This window comes from Stegostoma tigrinum, chromosome 8 (assembly GCF_030684315.1).
Source record: "Stegostoma tigrinum isolate sSteTig4 chromosome 8, sSteTig4.hap1, whole genome shotgun sequence".
Lineage (NCBI taxonomy): Eukaryota > Metazoa > Chordata > Chondrichthyes > Orectolobiformes > Stegostomatidae > Stegostoma > Stegostoma tigrinum.
The window spans coordinates 60,821,857-60,836,774 of NC_081361.1; the positions used below are offsets into that span (position 1 = coordinate 60,821,857).

General features: G+C 41.1%; 1 protein-coding gene across 1 annotated transcript; it reads left to right on the forward strand.

The window, feature by feature from the left end:
* The first annotated feature begins 1,728 nt into the window (after positions 1-1,728).
* mrpl55 (mitochondrial ribosomal protein L55) lies at positions 1,729-14,280 on the forward strand. Its single transcript, XM_048539589.1, has 3 exons — positions 1,729-1,856; positions 9,004-9,205; positions 13,934-14,280. Exons 1-3 carry the CDS (start codon positions 1,816-1,818, stop codon positions 14,078-14,080), a joined length of 390 nt encoding a protein of 129 aa, XP_048395546.1. The 5' UTR covers positions 1,729-1,815; the 3' UTR covers positions 14,081-14,280.
* Positions 14,281-14,918: the final 638 nt, after the last annotated feature.

The window sequence follows — 14,918 nt, forward strand, 5'->3', positions numbered from 1 at the left end:
TGGACTTGGGGGAGGTAGCTCTTCAATGTCTCCTCACTGGCAAACAGAGTGGAAGGGGTGACCATGAGCACCTGCATGGGCCCAAGCCATGCTTGCCTCTTTGTAGGTTACGTGGAACAATCCCTCTTCCGTACCTACACTGGCACTAAACCCCACCCCTTCCTCCGTTACATTAATGACTGTATCGGTGCCACCTCATGCTCCCACAAGGAGCTCGAACAGTTCATCCACTTCACCAACACCTTCCACCCCAACCTCAAGTTCACCGGGACTAACTCTAACACGTCCCTCACCTTCCTGGACCTCTGTGTCTCCATCTCGGGAATCCATCTGGAAACTGATATCCATTTCAAGACCACCAACTCCCACAGCTACGTTGAATACACCTCCTCCCACCCTACAAGAATGCCATTCCCTATTCCCAATTCCTTCGCCTCCGCCACATCTGCTCCCAGGATGTGGCATTCCACTCTCGTACATCTCAGATGTCCTCATTTTTCAAGGGCCATCAGCGGTCAAGAATGCCCTCGACTGTGTCACCTGCATTTCCTGCAACTCATCCCTCACACCCCGTCCCTGCATTAACAACCAAAAAAAATCACCCTAGTCCTCACGTACCACCCCATCAACCTCCGGATACAACGCATCATCCTCCGACACTTCTGCCACCTGCAATCCAAACCCATCACCAAAGACATTTTTCCATCCCCACCCTTGTCTGCTTTCTGGAGGGACCACTCTCTCCGTGACTCTCTTGTCTGCTCCACACTCCCCTCCAGCTCCACCACAACTGTCACTTTTCCCTGCAACCACAGGAAGTGCTACACCTGCCCCCACGCCTCCTCCCTCACCCCCATCCCAAGCCCTAAGAAGACTTTCCACATCAAGCAGAGGTTCACCTGCACATCTGCTAATGTGGTATACTGCATCCGCTGTGGCCTCCTCTACATCGGGGAAACCAAGCAGCGGCTTGGGGACCGCTTTGCAGAACACCTACGCTGGGTTCGCAATAAATAACTGCACCTCCCAGTCACAAACCATCTCAACTCCCCCTCACATTCCTCGGATGACGTGTCCATGTCTGTAGAAGGGTCTAGGTCCGAAACGTCAGCTTTCCTGCTCCTCTGATGCTGCTTGGCCTGCTGTGTTCATCCAGCTCTACACCTTGTTATCTCTAGAGTGGAAGTAAATGCCAGCCTTGCTTAGCAATGTCTACAATTCATTCCAAAACCGTTGACAGAGACTGTCCACCACAAAGAACATTTATTGATGTGGCATGGTCAGATTTTGTGCCCAGACAGTCATGTGATGATTCCTCTAGGAAAATCTTCAAGCAGAGTTGGCAACTAATACAAATCACAATATCTCTGATAAAGGGTCTAGGCTCGAAATGTCAGCTTTTGTGCTCCTGAGATGCTGCTTGGCCTGCTGTGTTCATCCAGCTCCATACTTTGTTATCTTGGATTCTCCAGCATCTGCAGTTTCCATTATCACAAATCACAATATAGTTGGGTTAGGAGAGGAATTTTTCATGTCATATGCATATAATACATTTTACAATTCATAAATAACGAACACATTGATAACGTAAAGGTACGTCCGAGTAGACAGTGTTGTTTGCCGACATCAGTTTGGGAAAGACACCCATTTCTAAAACGATGAGATAAATTTTAAGTCGGTGTGAACCTGGGGAAAGGTGATCAAAGCTGGAGGCTGCGTAGTGAGGGAGTCAGTGTCCGGGCGGAACCTTTGTCCTGGGCCGCTGTTCGTCCTGTGACGCGAACATGCGCTGAACACTTCCGGGGGCTGGTGGAGATGGCGTTGGGCAGCGCTGTGCGGCTGTGGAGGTTTTTGCTGTAAGTAACTAGCGTGAGACTTAAAACAAATTAAATTTCAAACCTTTTCCAGCTCAAGTCCGTCGGACTGAGCATTTTCTTATACCCAGGCTGAGAATGTGTCTGGTTTTAAAAGTTTCTGTTTGGGGATTGGCCAGTTTTGTTGAAGCAATTCTTGGATCAGTTTTGATGCAGTTTTTTTGCAGCAGCCCTTTGTTTATGTTTCATTTGGAAAATAATTGGTTTCGTATCTTATAAAGTGGTTGTCAGCGATTTGAGGTTCAGGATTAATCTGATTTGATGTCTTGCACATCACTTTTTATTAGACCATTATTGTATCCTTGAACAACTTTCTCAGGTTGAAGGAGACACTTTGAGCTTCTGACTTTAAATTTCAGGTGATTCTCTGAACGCATTTTTGCGACTGAACTGCCCATTCCCTGTCTACTAATTCCTTATCCCTACTAGATCGTTCCAATGCACTTGTGAATCTTAAAAGTTTCATAACACAGAAACAGATCCTTCGGCCCGTCGTGTCTATAACACTCATCAAGCGTCCATCCATTTGAATTCTATTTTCCAGCACCGGCCCATAACCTTGTATGTTGTTGTGTTTTTCATGTTTATCTAAATACTCTTTAAATGCACACACACACACACACACACGTAACTTATTTTTCCTCAAATCCCTCTACATTGTACCTTAAATCTATGTGCCGAGTTATTAACTCCTGCACTCAGGGGAAAGGTTTCGTCATATATGCCCTATCTGTGCTCAGTTTTGTACACCTTGATCAGGTCCTTTCTTTAGCCTTTCCTGCTCAAAGAAGAGCAACCCCCGTTGATGCAGCCTATCTTTACATAATGTGTGCAAGCCCAGGAAACATCTGCTGAATCTTTTTTGTACCTCTGAAGTGTTAACCCATCCATTCTATAGTGCAGTGACCAGAACTGCATGTATGCTGCAGCCTAATTAAAATTTTACAAGTAACCTCCTTACTCACATATTCAGTGCCTCCACTAATAAAGAGAAGCATCCCATGTGCTTTCTTAATTGTTTTATCTGCTGTGCTGGTGCCTTCAAGGATGTAATGACACCACATGAAGGTCACTCTGATCCTTTGCACCATTCATGTGTATTCCCTTGTCTTGTCAGTTCTCCCAAAATGCATCATTTCACACTTTTCAAGACTATGTTGTCCTGTAATCTAAAGCTTGCCTCTTTGCTGTTTACCACACTGTCAATTTTTGTGTCATCTGCAAACATAACTGACTGTATTTCCTACACTCAGTTTTAGAGCATTAATGTATACTATGGAACATTAATATACACTATAAACAGCAAGGGACCCAGCATCACACCCTGGTGTATGCCACTGGACATATGCTTTCATGCACAAAAAAAACCTTTGACTGTCACCTTCTGCTTCCTACCACTAAACCAATTTTGGATCTATGTTACCAAATTTCCATGGCTACATTTTACCTACATAACCAGTATTGCATGAAATACCATGTCAAAATCCTTACTGAAATCCATGTAGATTACTTCAACTGCACTACCCTGATGTACACACCGGTCACCTACTAAATTCAGTCAAATTTGTTAGAAATGACTTCCCTTCTGATAAAGCCACGCTGACTATCTTTGGTTAATCCTAGCCCCTCTAAGTGGAGAAAATTTCAGTTTGTCAGACTTTTTCCAATAGTTTCCCTCCTGCTGCTGTTGACCTGTAGTTGTTTGCTTTATGCTTATCAACAACTTGAATAATGGTAACACATTAATTTCTGGCATTTATTCTGTGGCCGGAGGATTTGAAACTTGTCAGAGCGCATGCAAGCTACTCTTGCCTTCCATAACAGCGAGGATATATCTTATCTGCGCCTGGAGATTTATCCACTTTTAAGCTGACTAAAACTCTTAAAACCACCTTCCTCTCAATATTAATGTATTCAGCAATGTCACATTTCTATATCTGCATCGTCTTTCTTTGTGTAAATATAGATGCAAAGTACTCATTTAAAACCTCAACCAAGTGTTCCAGCTCTGCACACAGGTTGCCACAATGATCTTTCATGGCCCCTACGCTTTCCCTGGTATTTTCCTTTCCCTTATATATTGATAAGTCATCTTTTGAGTTTTGCTTAGTTTTACCAGTGTTTCTTATTTCATGTACCTTCTTTGTAGTTATAATCTCTTTTTTTTTAAAATAACTCCCTTATTTCCTATACATCTTGTTCTAGGATATCCACAGTCCTCAATATTTGCCATATGCTTCCATTTCTTTGCCTTATCTTGTTTCACACATGCATGGATATCTAAGTTCCTCTGGACTTGTTGGTCCCACGTTTCACCCCATGGGAATATATTGTCTCTGCACTCTCAATATAAACCTTTTGAATAACACTCACTGCACTGATGTAGATTTTCCTGCAAGTAACTGCTCCCAGTCCACTTTTTATCATGTCCTGCCTGATATCAAAATCAACCTTCCCCAATTCAGAATCTTTACTTCTGGTCCATCTTTGTCCTTTTCCATAATTACTTTAAATCTCACTGAGTTACAGTCAGTGTTACCAAAATGCTCCTGCATTCACACTTCAACCACCAGCTGGGTTAAAAAGCTTTCCTGGGTAAAGTTTAAGAATTCCACCCCATCTGAACCTTTCACACTTGTCTATCGCAGTTATGACTGGGGAAGTTGAAATCCCCAATTATTGCTCCATCATTTTTACATTTCTCTTGAGATTTGCATGCATATCCATTCTTTTATCTTGCCCTGACTGTCAGCGAGTGAGGATCTATAGTACCATCCCAGTAATATGATTTCCCCCTTTTGCATTTCAAGTTTCATGTTTAAAGAACAAAGAAAAAAGAAAATTACAGCACAGGAACAGGCCCTTCGGCCCTCCAAGCCTGTGCTGATCCAGATCCTCTATCTAAACCTGTCGCCTATTTTCCAAGGATCTTTATCCCTCTGCTCCCTGTCCATTCACGTATCTGTCTGGATACATCTTAAATGACACTATTGTGCCCGCCTCGAACACCTCCGCTGGGAACACGTTCCAGCACCCACCACCCTCTGAGTAAAGAACTTTCCACGCATATCTCCCTGAAACTTTTCCCCTCTCACCTTGAAATCCTGACCCCTTGTAATTGACTCCTCCGCTCTGGGGCGAAAAAGCTTCTTGCTGTCCACCCTGTCTATACCCCTCATGATTTTGTAGACGTCAGTCAGGTCCCCCCTCAACCTCCGTCTTTCTAATGTAAATAATCCTAATCTACTCAACCTGTCTTCGTAGCAGCACCCTCCATACCAGGCAACATCCTAGTGAACCTCCTGTGCATCCTTTCCAAAGCGTCCACATCCTTTCAGTAATGTGGCGACCAGAACTGTATTCCAAATATGTTCAAACCAAAGTCCTGTACAACAGTAACATGACCTGCCAACTCTTGTCCTCAATACCCCGTCCGATGAATGAAAGCATGCCGTATTCCTTCTTGACCACTCTATCAACCTGCGTTGCCACCTTCAGGGTATAATGGACCTGAACACCCAGATCTCTCTGTGCATCAATTTTCCCCAGGGCTTTTCCATTTACCGTACAGATCGCTCTTGAATTGGATCTTCCAAAATGCATCACCTCGCATTTGCCTGGATTGAACTCCATCTGCCATTTCTCCATCCAACCCTCCCGTCTATCTATGTTCTGCTGCATTCTCTGTCGGTCCCCTTCACTATCTGCTACTCCACCAATCTTAGTGTCATCTTCGAACTTGCGAATCAGACGAATACCTTCCTCCAGATCTGGATGTAAGTTTGCTCGCTGAGCTGGAAGGTTCGTTTTCAGATGTTTCATCACCATACTAGGTAACATCATCAGGTGAGCCTCTGGTGAAGCGCTGGTGTTATGTTCCGCTTTCTATTTATCTGTTTAGGTTTCTTGGGTTGGTGATGTCATTTCCAGTTCTTTTTCTCAGAGGGTGGTAGATGGGCTCCAAATCAATGTGTTTGTTGATGGAGTTCCAGTTAGAATGCCATGCTTGTAGGAATTCTCGTGCGCGTCTCTGTTCGGCTTGTCCTAGGATGGATGTGTTGTCCCAATCAAAGTTGTGCCCTTCCTCATCTGTACGTAAGGATACTAATGATAGTGGGTCATGTCTTTTTGTGGCTAGTTGATGTTCATGTATCCTGGTGGCTAGCTTTCTGCCTGTTTGTCCAATGTAGTGTTTATCACAGTTCTTGCAAGGTATTTTGTAAATGACATTCGTTTTGCTTGTTGTCTCTATAGGGTCTTTTAAGTTCATTAGCTGCTGTTTTAGTGTGTTGGTGGGTTTGTGGGCTACCATGATGCCAAGAGGTCTGACAAGTCTGACAGTCATTTCCGAGATGTCTATGATGTAGGGGAGAGTGGTTATGGTTTCTGGGCATGTTTTGTCTGTTTGTTTGGGTTTGTTGCTGAGAAATCAGCGGACTGTGTTCATTGGGTACCCGTTCTTTTTGAATATGCTGTATAGGTGATTTTCTTCTGCTCTTCATAGTTCCTCTGTGCTGAAACGTCTGAAAATGAACCTTCCAGCTCAGCGAGCAAACTTACATCCAGAACCTCAACCTGAGCTACAAATCTTCTAAAAACTCTCTTCCTCCAGATCATTTATGTATATCACAAACAACAGTGATCTGAACACTGATCTGTGTGGAACACTACTGGTCACATTTCTCCATTTTGAGAAACTCTTTTTCCACTACAACTCTCTGTCTCCTGTTTATGGCCTGTTTGAGGAGCTTCCGAAAATGTCATGCTTTGTTATTACAATTATTGATTCTTTGATCAGTATTAAGACACTGTCTCTTTTACACCATCCCATTTTAAGGCCCACTGGCCAGCACCAACTCTTCAGCCATGATTAATCTGATCTGTGCCTGTTCCTACAATCGTGTTATTGAGAATATTCCAGAGATTGCAACCTTTGAAGTGCTGCTTTTCAATCTGTTACATAGCTCCCTAAATTCTTGTTACAGAACACCATTCCTCTTTCTGCCTGTCATTTATACCTATGTGAACCGCAACCTCTGACTGTTTGCCCTCCCTCAGAATCCGCTGCAACTGTTCAGTGATATCCTTGACCATGTTACCAGGGAGGCAGCACATCCTGGAGTGAGGTCTGCACCCCTAACTATTGAGAACCATGCCAATATTGTTTGTTCTCTCTACCTGTTCCTCCCTTGTGCAGTGGGTTTTGTCGGTGTTCCCTCGATGAACTAACACTGTCATCATTTTCCAAAACAGAAAAACTGTTCTTGTGTGAGACACTTTCTTGGGCTTTCCTAAGTATCTGCCTGCTTCTGCTTGGTGGTCAACCAATCCTTCTGTGATTACACTTCAGTAAAATATAGGGCGACAGCATTTAAAAATGCCCACATAACTCTGAGCCTTTTTGCACTACTGTATCTCCAGCCAACACTCAAGCTCCAAAACCTGATGTGAACGCTGATCAAACCAGTCACGGGTTCCTGCAGATGTGGTTGTCCGGTCAGTTAGGAATGGCTGAGACTTCCTACGTATTGCGGGCTGAACAGAGACTGGGCTACTTAAAGTGAAGAAAACTATTGACCCAGTATGTACCAATCAGCTTCCTGCTTTGCACTGATGTCACTTTTGCCATCCTGTTTGAATTTTAGGGGGTCCTTCTTAGGGTTTAGCTGCTGATCCAACTGACCTTGACCATGATCCTCAAACTTTTACTGAATCGTTTCACTGCTGCTCTTCACCCTCAGGCCTAGTCTTTCTGTTACTGCTCCTGGCTGACATACACACACACAGACATACATACATATATGCACACTCTAGTGTCCATAAAGCTGAGGTAATACAAAATTTTTATTATGTATTTGCTCACATCAAACCCCATCTATCTATTGTCCCAGTCGTCACTAGCACATACTGAAACCCAATTAAGCAACATATTGATTTTAAAGTTCCCATCCCTGTTTTCAGGTGTCTGTGCGGTTCTTTACCCCACTACCTCTGTCAATCAAGGAAACCCACAGAGGACAGTGTTCTTTGAATTCAGGTTCTCTTGACCATTTCCGATTTTAATTGTTCTGGCAGCTGTTCCATGAGCAATGTTTGCACATCTTTGCTGACCTGATTTTTGAGCTGGACAAATCGCTGACTATCAGAAAAATGCCTGTGCTGACTAAGAAAAATAGATTAGAAGAAATAAAAGTATTACATGGCTGTTTATCTACCATGGATTATATTTTCCACAGTAAGCCATTGCTCAGTTATTTGTCCTTCAGTCTCTGAAACAGAGATTGTGGGTTCAAATTCTACAGCTAACAGTTTTAATTGATGTTTCAATGCAGTGCTGTTGGCATGCTATACTGTCAGAAATGTCAACTTTAAGACAAGAAAATATATCAAGGTCATGTCTCGGGTAACATAAATTACACCAGTTTGAGGAAGACCAGCACCGTCATCCATGATACTCCGACTAATATTTCACCCTAAACCAGCATTAAAACAACCCGATCGGTTATATGTTGTACATGTTCAGCTGCCACATTACAACTCTTAGTGTGCACTTAGAACGTGCTTTACTTTGGGAGTTGGGGCATCCTTTGGTTTTGAAAGACATTGTACAAATGCAATTTTTTTAAATCTAAAAGGGCAAAATATAGCCAGAGGAAAAGATTACTTAATCTCCTAGTATCTTGTAGCTCATTAATCGAACTGAAAGAAATCAAATATAACAAAGTGTGGGGCTGGATGAGCACAGCAGGCCAAGCAGCATCTTAGGAGCACAAAAGCTGACATTTCGGGCCAAGACAAGGGTCTTGGCCCGAAACGTCAGCTTTTGTGCTCCTAAGATGCTGCTTGGCCTGCTGTGCTCATCCAGCCCCACACTTTGTTATATTTGATTCTCCAGCATCTGCAGTTCCCATTATCTCTGAAAGAAATCCAAATATCTGAATTTGTAATAAACAGCTTAACTTGTTATGGTCGTTCTCGTGCAAACTGAATTATATATTTTATTCTAACTGCTTGCATCATAACAGAAGTCCACACTCAGGATTGATACGTGGTTGATTGTGCATGTGCTTTACATGTTTTAGTAATCATTTGCTTTAAGTTTATTAGTAAATATTTTTATTTTCAATAGTTCTTTACAGCTAAAATCTTCTGAAAGATTGCCTCCTGCTATGTATCCCGTGCACAGTATGCCCCGGCGGAACAATTCTAATAGAACTTCGGTAGTTCGCTGTGGAAGACAGGTTTATGCCAGACTCTATCCTGTTTTGCTGGTTCGACCTGATGGATCCACTATCAATATTCGATACAAGGAACCTAAAAGAATTCTTACAGTAAGGATTACTTTTTTTTGGGGTGGGGGGGAAAGAAGGCAAAAAGAAGCAATTTTGTTGAAAAGATCTAAACTGTTTTTTTGCTTAAGTGCTTTCATGCTTCCAAGATAAATGATGAGGTATACAAGAGCAGATTTGTAAGTTTGTAATTGCCTTTTCCACATTTAAACTCAAAACACCTCAAGCTATTTTGAAATGAATATTATCATAGGAAAAAGTATTTAACGTTTTCTTCCATGTCAAAAATTATCTTGGCAAAGCAAAAAACAAAGTACTAAATCTGAAATAAGAATAGAAAAGTTGGAATCTGTGGAGAGACAGCTACTGCTTGTCTTGCTTAATTTTCCAGCCCTTTTTTTATTTTTATTACCTCAGGTTAGAAACATAATCCCAAACTAAACTAGTCCAACCTACCTGCTCCTGGCTCATATCCCTCCAAACCTTTCCCATTCATGTACTTAGGTCAGTGTCTTCCCTGCGATGGAGTGTAGGGAGATTCCTTAATAGTCCCCACTGTCCACTTTGTCTTCTATCTCAAAAGCTGTGATGATAGCCGCATCCCTGAGATCAACAGGGATGTTCTTTGCCCCAGATTTTGTAATGAAGACAGGTCCAATCCACAGCACTACAACTTCCATCATGGGGAGGGCATGGAAGCACTTCCTAAATCCACCTCCACTAGAATGGGCATTGAACCCTTGCTATTGGCACCAATCTGATCCACACCAGCTGTCCAGTCTGCCAGTTCCAAAAGGAGTCAGAGTTGTGTCAGCATATGCTTTAACATGCATGTTGCATCCTGGAACTATGAATAGTGATGACAGACATTCCAATTTCTTCCCTTCTTTATCTACAGTTAAATACCTACAATTAACAGTTTATCCAGTTAATGCCTACTGTTTTAAACAAAAAGAAACAAACTATGCCGTCCACGTCAAATACTCCCAGGGCAGGGACAGCACAGGGTTAGATATGGAATAAAGCTTAGTCTATTCTTTGAGAATGACATTGTCCCCATCAAACATTCCCAGAACAGATACAGCACAGGCTTGATACAGAATGAATCCAGCTAGTCTCTGGCTTTTAAGAAATATACATATCTGAATTAGTATTTCAATCCCTGATCGCTTGATCACAACACAGGTTATTCAACCCTTAGTAGTTTATTCAATACAATGCTTGTTTCAGCAGGAATTAACATCCATCATCACAGCTATTACATTCAACAAAACATTTAACTTGCTAACTTTGAGCAAATTGCATTTAAAGGTAAAGAAAGAAAATGTGCAAAGAACACAATGCTCACACTGCCTGTGATGCATACAATGTAGCAAGATTTTCTACCTCCAAACTGAGATATTAAAGTTGGTGCAGAATATGATATTTTTATGGAAACCTGGATATTTGGGTGAAACTGAGAGATAAGAAAGGGATGGTCACCTTATTGGAATTATACCACAGATGCCTCAATAGTCAGCGGGAAATTGACAAGCAAATTTGTACGATGATCTCAGGTGGTAATGGTAGGAGATTTTAACTTTCCAAACATAGTCTGGGACTACCATAATGTTAAGGGATCAGATGCAGAGGAGTTTAAGTATGTACAAGGAATATTTTCTTGTTCACTACATGGATCTACCTACTAGAGAAGGGGCAAAGCTTGACCTCTTGGGAAATAAGGCAGGGCAAGTGATTGAGGTGTCAGTAGGGGAGTGCTTTGGGGTCATTGATCATAATTCTATTAGTTTCAAGATAGCTATGGAAAAGGGTAGACCTTATCTAAAAGTTAAATTGGAGGAATGGGCAATTTTGACAGTATTAAGTGAGAACTTTCAAAAGTTGATTGGAGGTGGATATTTGCAGGTAAAGGGATGTCTGCAAATTGGGAAACCTTCAAAAATGAGACAATGAGAGTCTAGAGAATTTGTTCCTGTTAGGCTGAAGGGCAAGGCTGGTAGGTGTAGGGCATGCCAGATGACTACAGAAATTGAGGTTCTGGTCAGTAAAAAGAAAAAAAAACATATATCACGTAGAGACAGTAAGGATTGAGTGAATCCTTAGAGCAGTATAAGACTTAAGAGGGAAATCAGGAGGGCAAAAAAAGGATATGACATAGCTTTGGCAAATAGGATTAAGGAGAATCCAAAGAGATTCTACAAATACATTACGGATAAAAGAGTAACTGGAGAGAATAAGGCCCTTTAAAGATCAGCAAGGTCACTTGTGTTTGGAACCGCGGGAAATGGCTGTGATTCTAAATGAGTATTTTGCATCAGTGTTTACTGTGGAGAAGGATATGAAAGCTAGAGAACGTGAGGAAATAAACAGTGATATTCTGAAAAGTGTCCATATTACAGACGAGATGCTGGATGTCTTAAAATGCATAAAGCTGGATGAATCCCCAGTACTACAACTTTGCGGGAAGCTAGGGAAGTGATTGCTGGGCCCCTTGCTGAGATATTTTTATCATCAATAGTCACAGGTGAGGCACTGGAAGTTTGAAGGTTGGCTAACATGGTCTCATCATTTAAGAAAGTTAACAAGGAAAAGCCAGGGAACTATAGGCCAGTAAGCCTGACATCAGTGGTGGGCACATTGTTGGAGGGCATCCTGAAGGACACGATTTACATGTATTTGGAAAGGCAAGGACTGATTGGGGATAGTCAACATGGCTTTGTGCCATGAAATATGGGGTTATAATTTTCCAGTTGCTAATGTAAATGAAGATGTCAGTATGACAACAAAGATCGAGCTTCCCCATTTTTAGTTTGCTGTTATTGATCAGGAGAGGAATATGTATCCCAGAGTACAGTCAGGGAGATACTTCTGCCTGGAGTTTTTGTCTTTTGAGGACCTCCTTCTAGTTCAGATGTGCTATTGTAGATGCTGTGATTGAGTTGAAGAACGTTTTTTAAATAAAATATAGGCTTCACCCGGACAAGACTTTTATTCCTTTATTTTCTGAAATGAGAAACAGCAACTACTTAATGAAGGTGAAGCCTGAAAAGGTTGTTGTTTTATTAAGCTGATGTGTATTAGTTGTGCTTGACATCACAGATTTCATTCACTGCGAATATTTCACAGCATTAACAAGAACAGCCAGGAACAAGAATAGACCATCCAACTCCTCTAAGCATTCTGTTGAATCGTAATTCATTCAAATCTTACTATCCTTACCAAATAAACTATGCCAAGCTGAAGACTTTTATTCCCAATTTCCCTTTTGGATTTACTCTGGATATCAGTATCCCAAGGCAGTTCTAACAACAAAATACACCCAATGATCTTGATTAAAGTTCACATCAAAAATACTGCATCTTCCCATACACTGCTTACAGGCGCAAGTAAACCTGTTTCATAAACTTGTGTGGAGTAGGTGATCAACCCAACCTGTTCCAACTTCCAGCTATTGATCTAAATTCTCCATTTCCTGATTTGGACTGTGAGCTAAGCCTTCTTTATACTCTTTCCAAGCAAAGAAGCCGCACATTCAAGCTTTTACAGTGTCCAGTCTCCAGCAGATGATCAGAGATAGTAGGAATTACAGATGCTGGAGAATCTGAGATAACAAGGTGCAGAGCTGGATGAATACAGCAGGCCAAGCAGCATCAGAGGAGCAGGAAGGCTGACATTTCAGGCCTAGATCTTCAGAAGGGTGTGGGCCTGAAACTGCTCCTCTGCTGCTTGCCCTGCTGTGTTCATCCAGATCTACACCTTGTTATTCCAGCAGATGATCAACTTGACCGCTGGCAAACATCAGAAACATGTCATTTTTCACATCAGTTTGATCACTAACTCCTTAGGGCTTGTTTGTGTCTCAATGGAAAGAGGCTTGTATCTAGTTTTTAACAGCACTTCTGCTTTAGCTTGTTCACACTTTGTCAACCAATCAACTGTATATTTACATGGCTCAATTCAATGCCAGCCACAAATTTAGCTCATAAATAGTCAATATTATCACATCTGATTCAGTGTGTTTGTTTTTAAACAAGACATCAGTTTTACCAGAGTTGATGTCCCAGTCCATTACTGCTAAGTCATTTTACTCAATCTAGGTACGTATTCCTTCAGCAAAACAGAGAAAATCTTTAAAACCAATGACCTTGCTAATCATTAGGTTATCACCAGGCTCTATATGTTTTTTTCCTCCTTTTATTCCATTGTATTTAACTTAGTTTCAACTAATCCAGCAAATTTTAGAGCCATAACTACGCAGTTTTAGATTTGACATTTTTAATTGACTTTGCTTTAATAGCATTTTGAGGAAAAAGTTCCAGCTCTCCAGCATTTTGCTTGAAGATGCTATTGACTCCACCACGAACAGCCTATGTTCTAATTTCAAGTTTGTTTCTTTGTTCTGGATTTCCCCACTAGAGGAAAGTTTTAATTCACTTTCACTAAATTATCTTAAAACTTATTTTGTAGTCTATCATTAAAGCTTGCTTCAAGGTAAAGGTGAAGTCAAATATAAATAGTTGTTTCATTGAAAAAGATGCTTCAGGATCTTCTGCAGTATTCATTCATCATGATCATTTCAAAATTGTAGAAGTTTTTCATACTCTTTCTCTTAAAACCAAAACATTGTTTGTTCGTTTGTCGCATGTGCTGAGCCAGAGTATCTGTTTTTCTGTTGTAACTTTTGTGCGTTTCATTGATATTACACCGAAAAATCACTATCAATGTTATTTGAAAACAATTTCTTGAATATAATTAAATGATTTGTTACAGATGCCAGTTGATGTTTCCCTTCTGCCAGAAGCTGAACGGAAAGCAAGAATGCGCAAACGTGATCCCAAGAGATCCAGAATGAAAGAGGAACAATATGAAGATGAATTTAAAATTGACAATTATAGCCAATTCTGGAAGAAAAAGTAACTTTTAGGATTTTGAAATGCAGAACTGTCACCAGACTGCTTAATTGGCGGGTTGAAGCCACTGATACCTTGACTGATGTACAGTGCTATTGTGTAATGGTGTGTAGTGGTTCTATTTGTATGTTCTGATCCATTTGTGTTCCTGACATCAAGTTTGTTTCTATGGAAAAGCCATGGAATAAATCTTGTTTTTATTTCTAATATGATACGGCTTAAATGCTAGGAGAAAATATTTTCCTATTCATGAGATTTTCCCCACCATCACCCGACACAACTATTCTGTACTTCCAGTTCCTGACTGCGCTTGTATGGATATATTTGGTTATATTGAGAAAATTTAGCCTCGTTTGAGTTTTACGTTAGACATCTACTGTCTTTTTAATGGAATATTTACTGTAGCAGGTTACAAGTACTTGCATTCAATAATAATTATCCTATGAATAGGATAATATTTACAACAATCTGAAATTAACACGCAGTCGGGGTTGTACGAAAAATAACTCCTTACATATTGAAATTGGATCTGTAAATTGAACGTAAAACCTATGGATACTATATTCCCTTGAGGACAAAATACTTCTGAGCAGGAAAGCCGACGTTTCGGGTCAAGTCCCTTCATTTTTCTGAAGAAGGGTCTCAACCAGAAACGTCAGCTTTCCTGCTCCTCTGATGCTGCTTGGCCTGCTGTGTTCATCCAGTTCTACACCTTGTGTTATCTCAGATTCCCCAGCATCTGCAGTTCCTACTATCTCTGTACTTCTGAGCAGTTTTCCCTTAATATTTTAGGTCATGCTGCATTTGAAATACAGACAGATGATTTTAAACTATTGGAGAAAGTG

What these genes read in the sequence shown, in the direction of transcription:
- mrpl55 (XM_048539589.1), top strand. Translation starts at nt 1,816, where the DNA reads ATGGCGTTGGGCAGCGCTGTGCGGCTGTGGAGGTTTTTGCT. An exon ending in CGGCTGTGGAGGTTTTTGCT is followed by an intron (nt 1,857 to 9,003) that starts GTAAGTAACTAG and finishes TATTTTCAATAG; the next exon opens with TTCTTTACAGCTAAAATCTT. An exon ending in AACCTAAAAGAATTCTTACA is followed by an intron (nt 9,206 to 13,933) that starts GTAAGGATTACT and finishes GATTTGTTACAG; the next exon opens with ATGCCAGTTGATGTTTCCCT.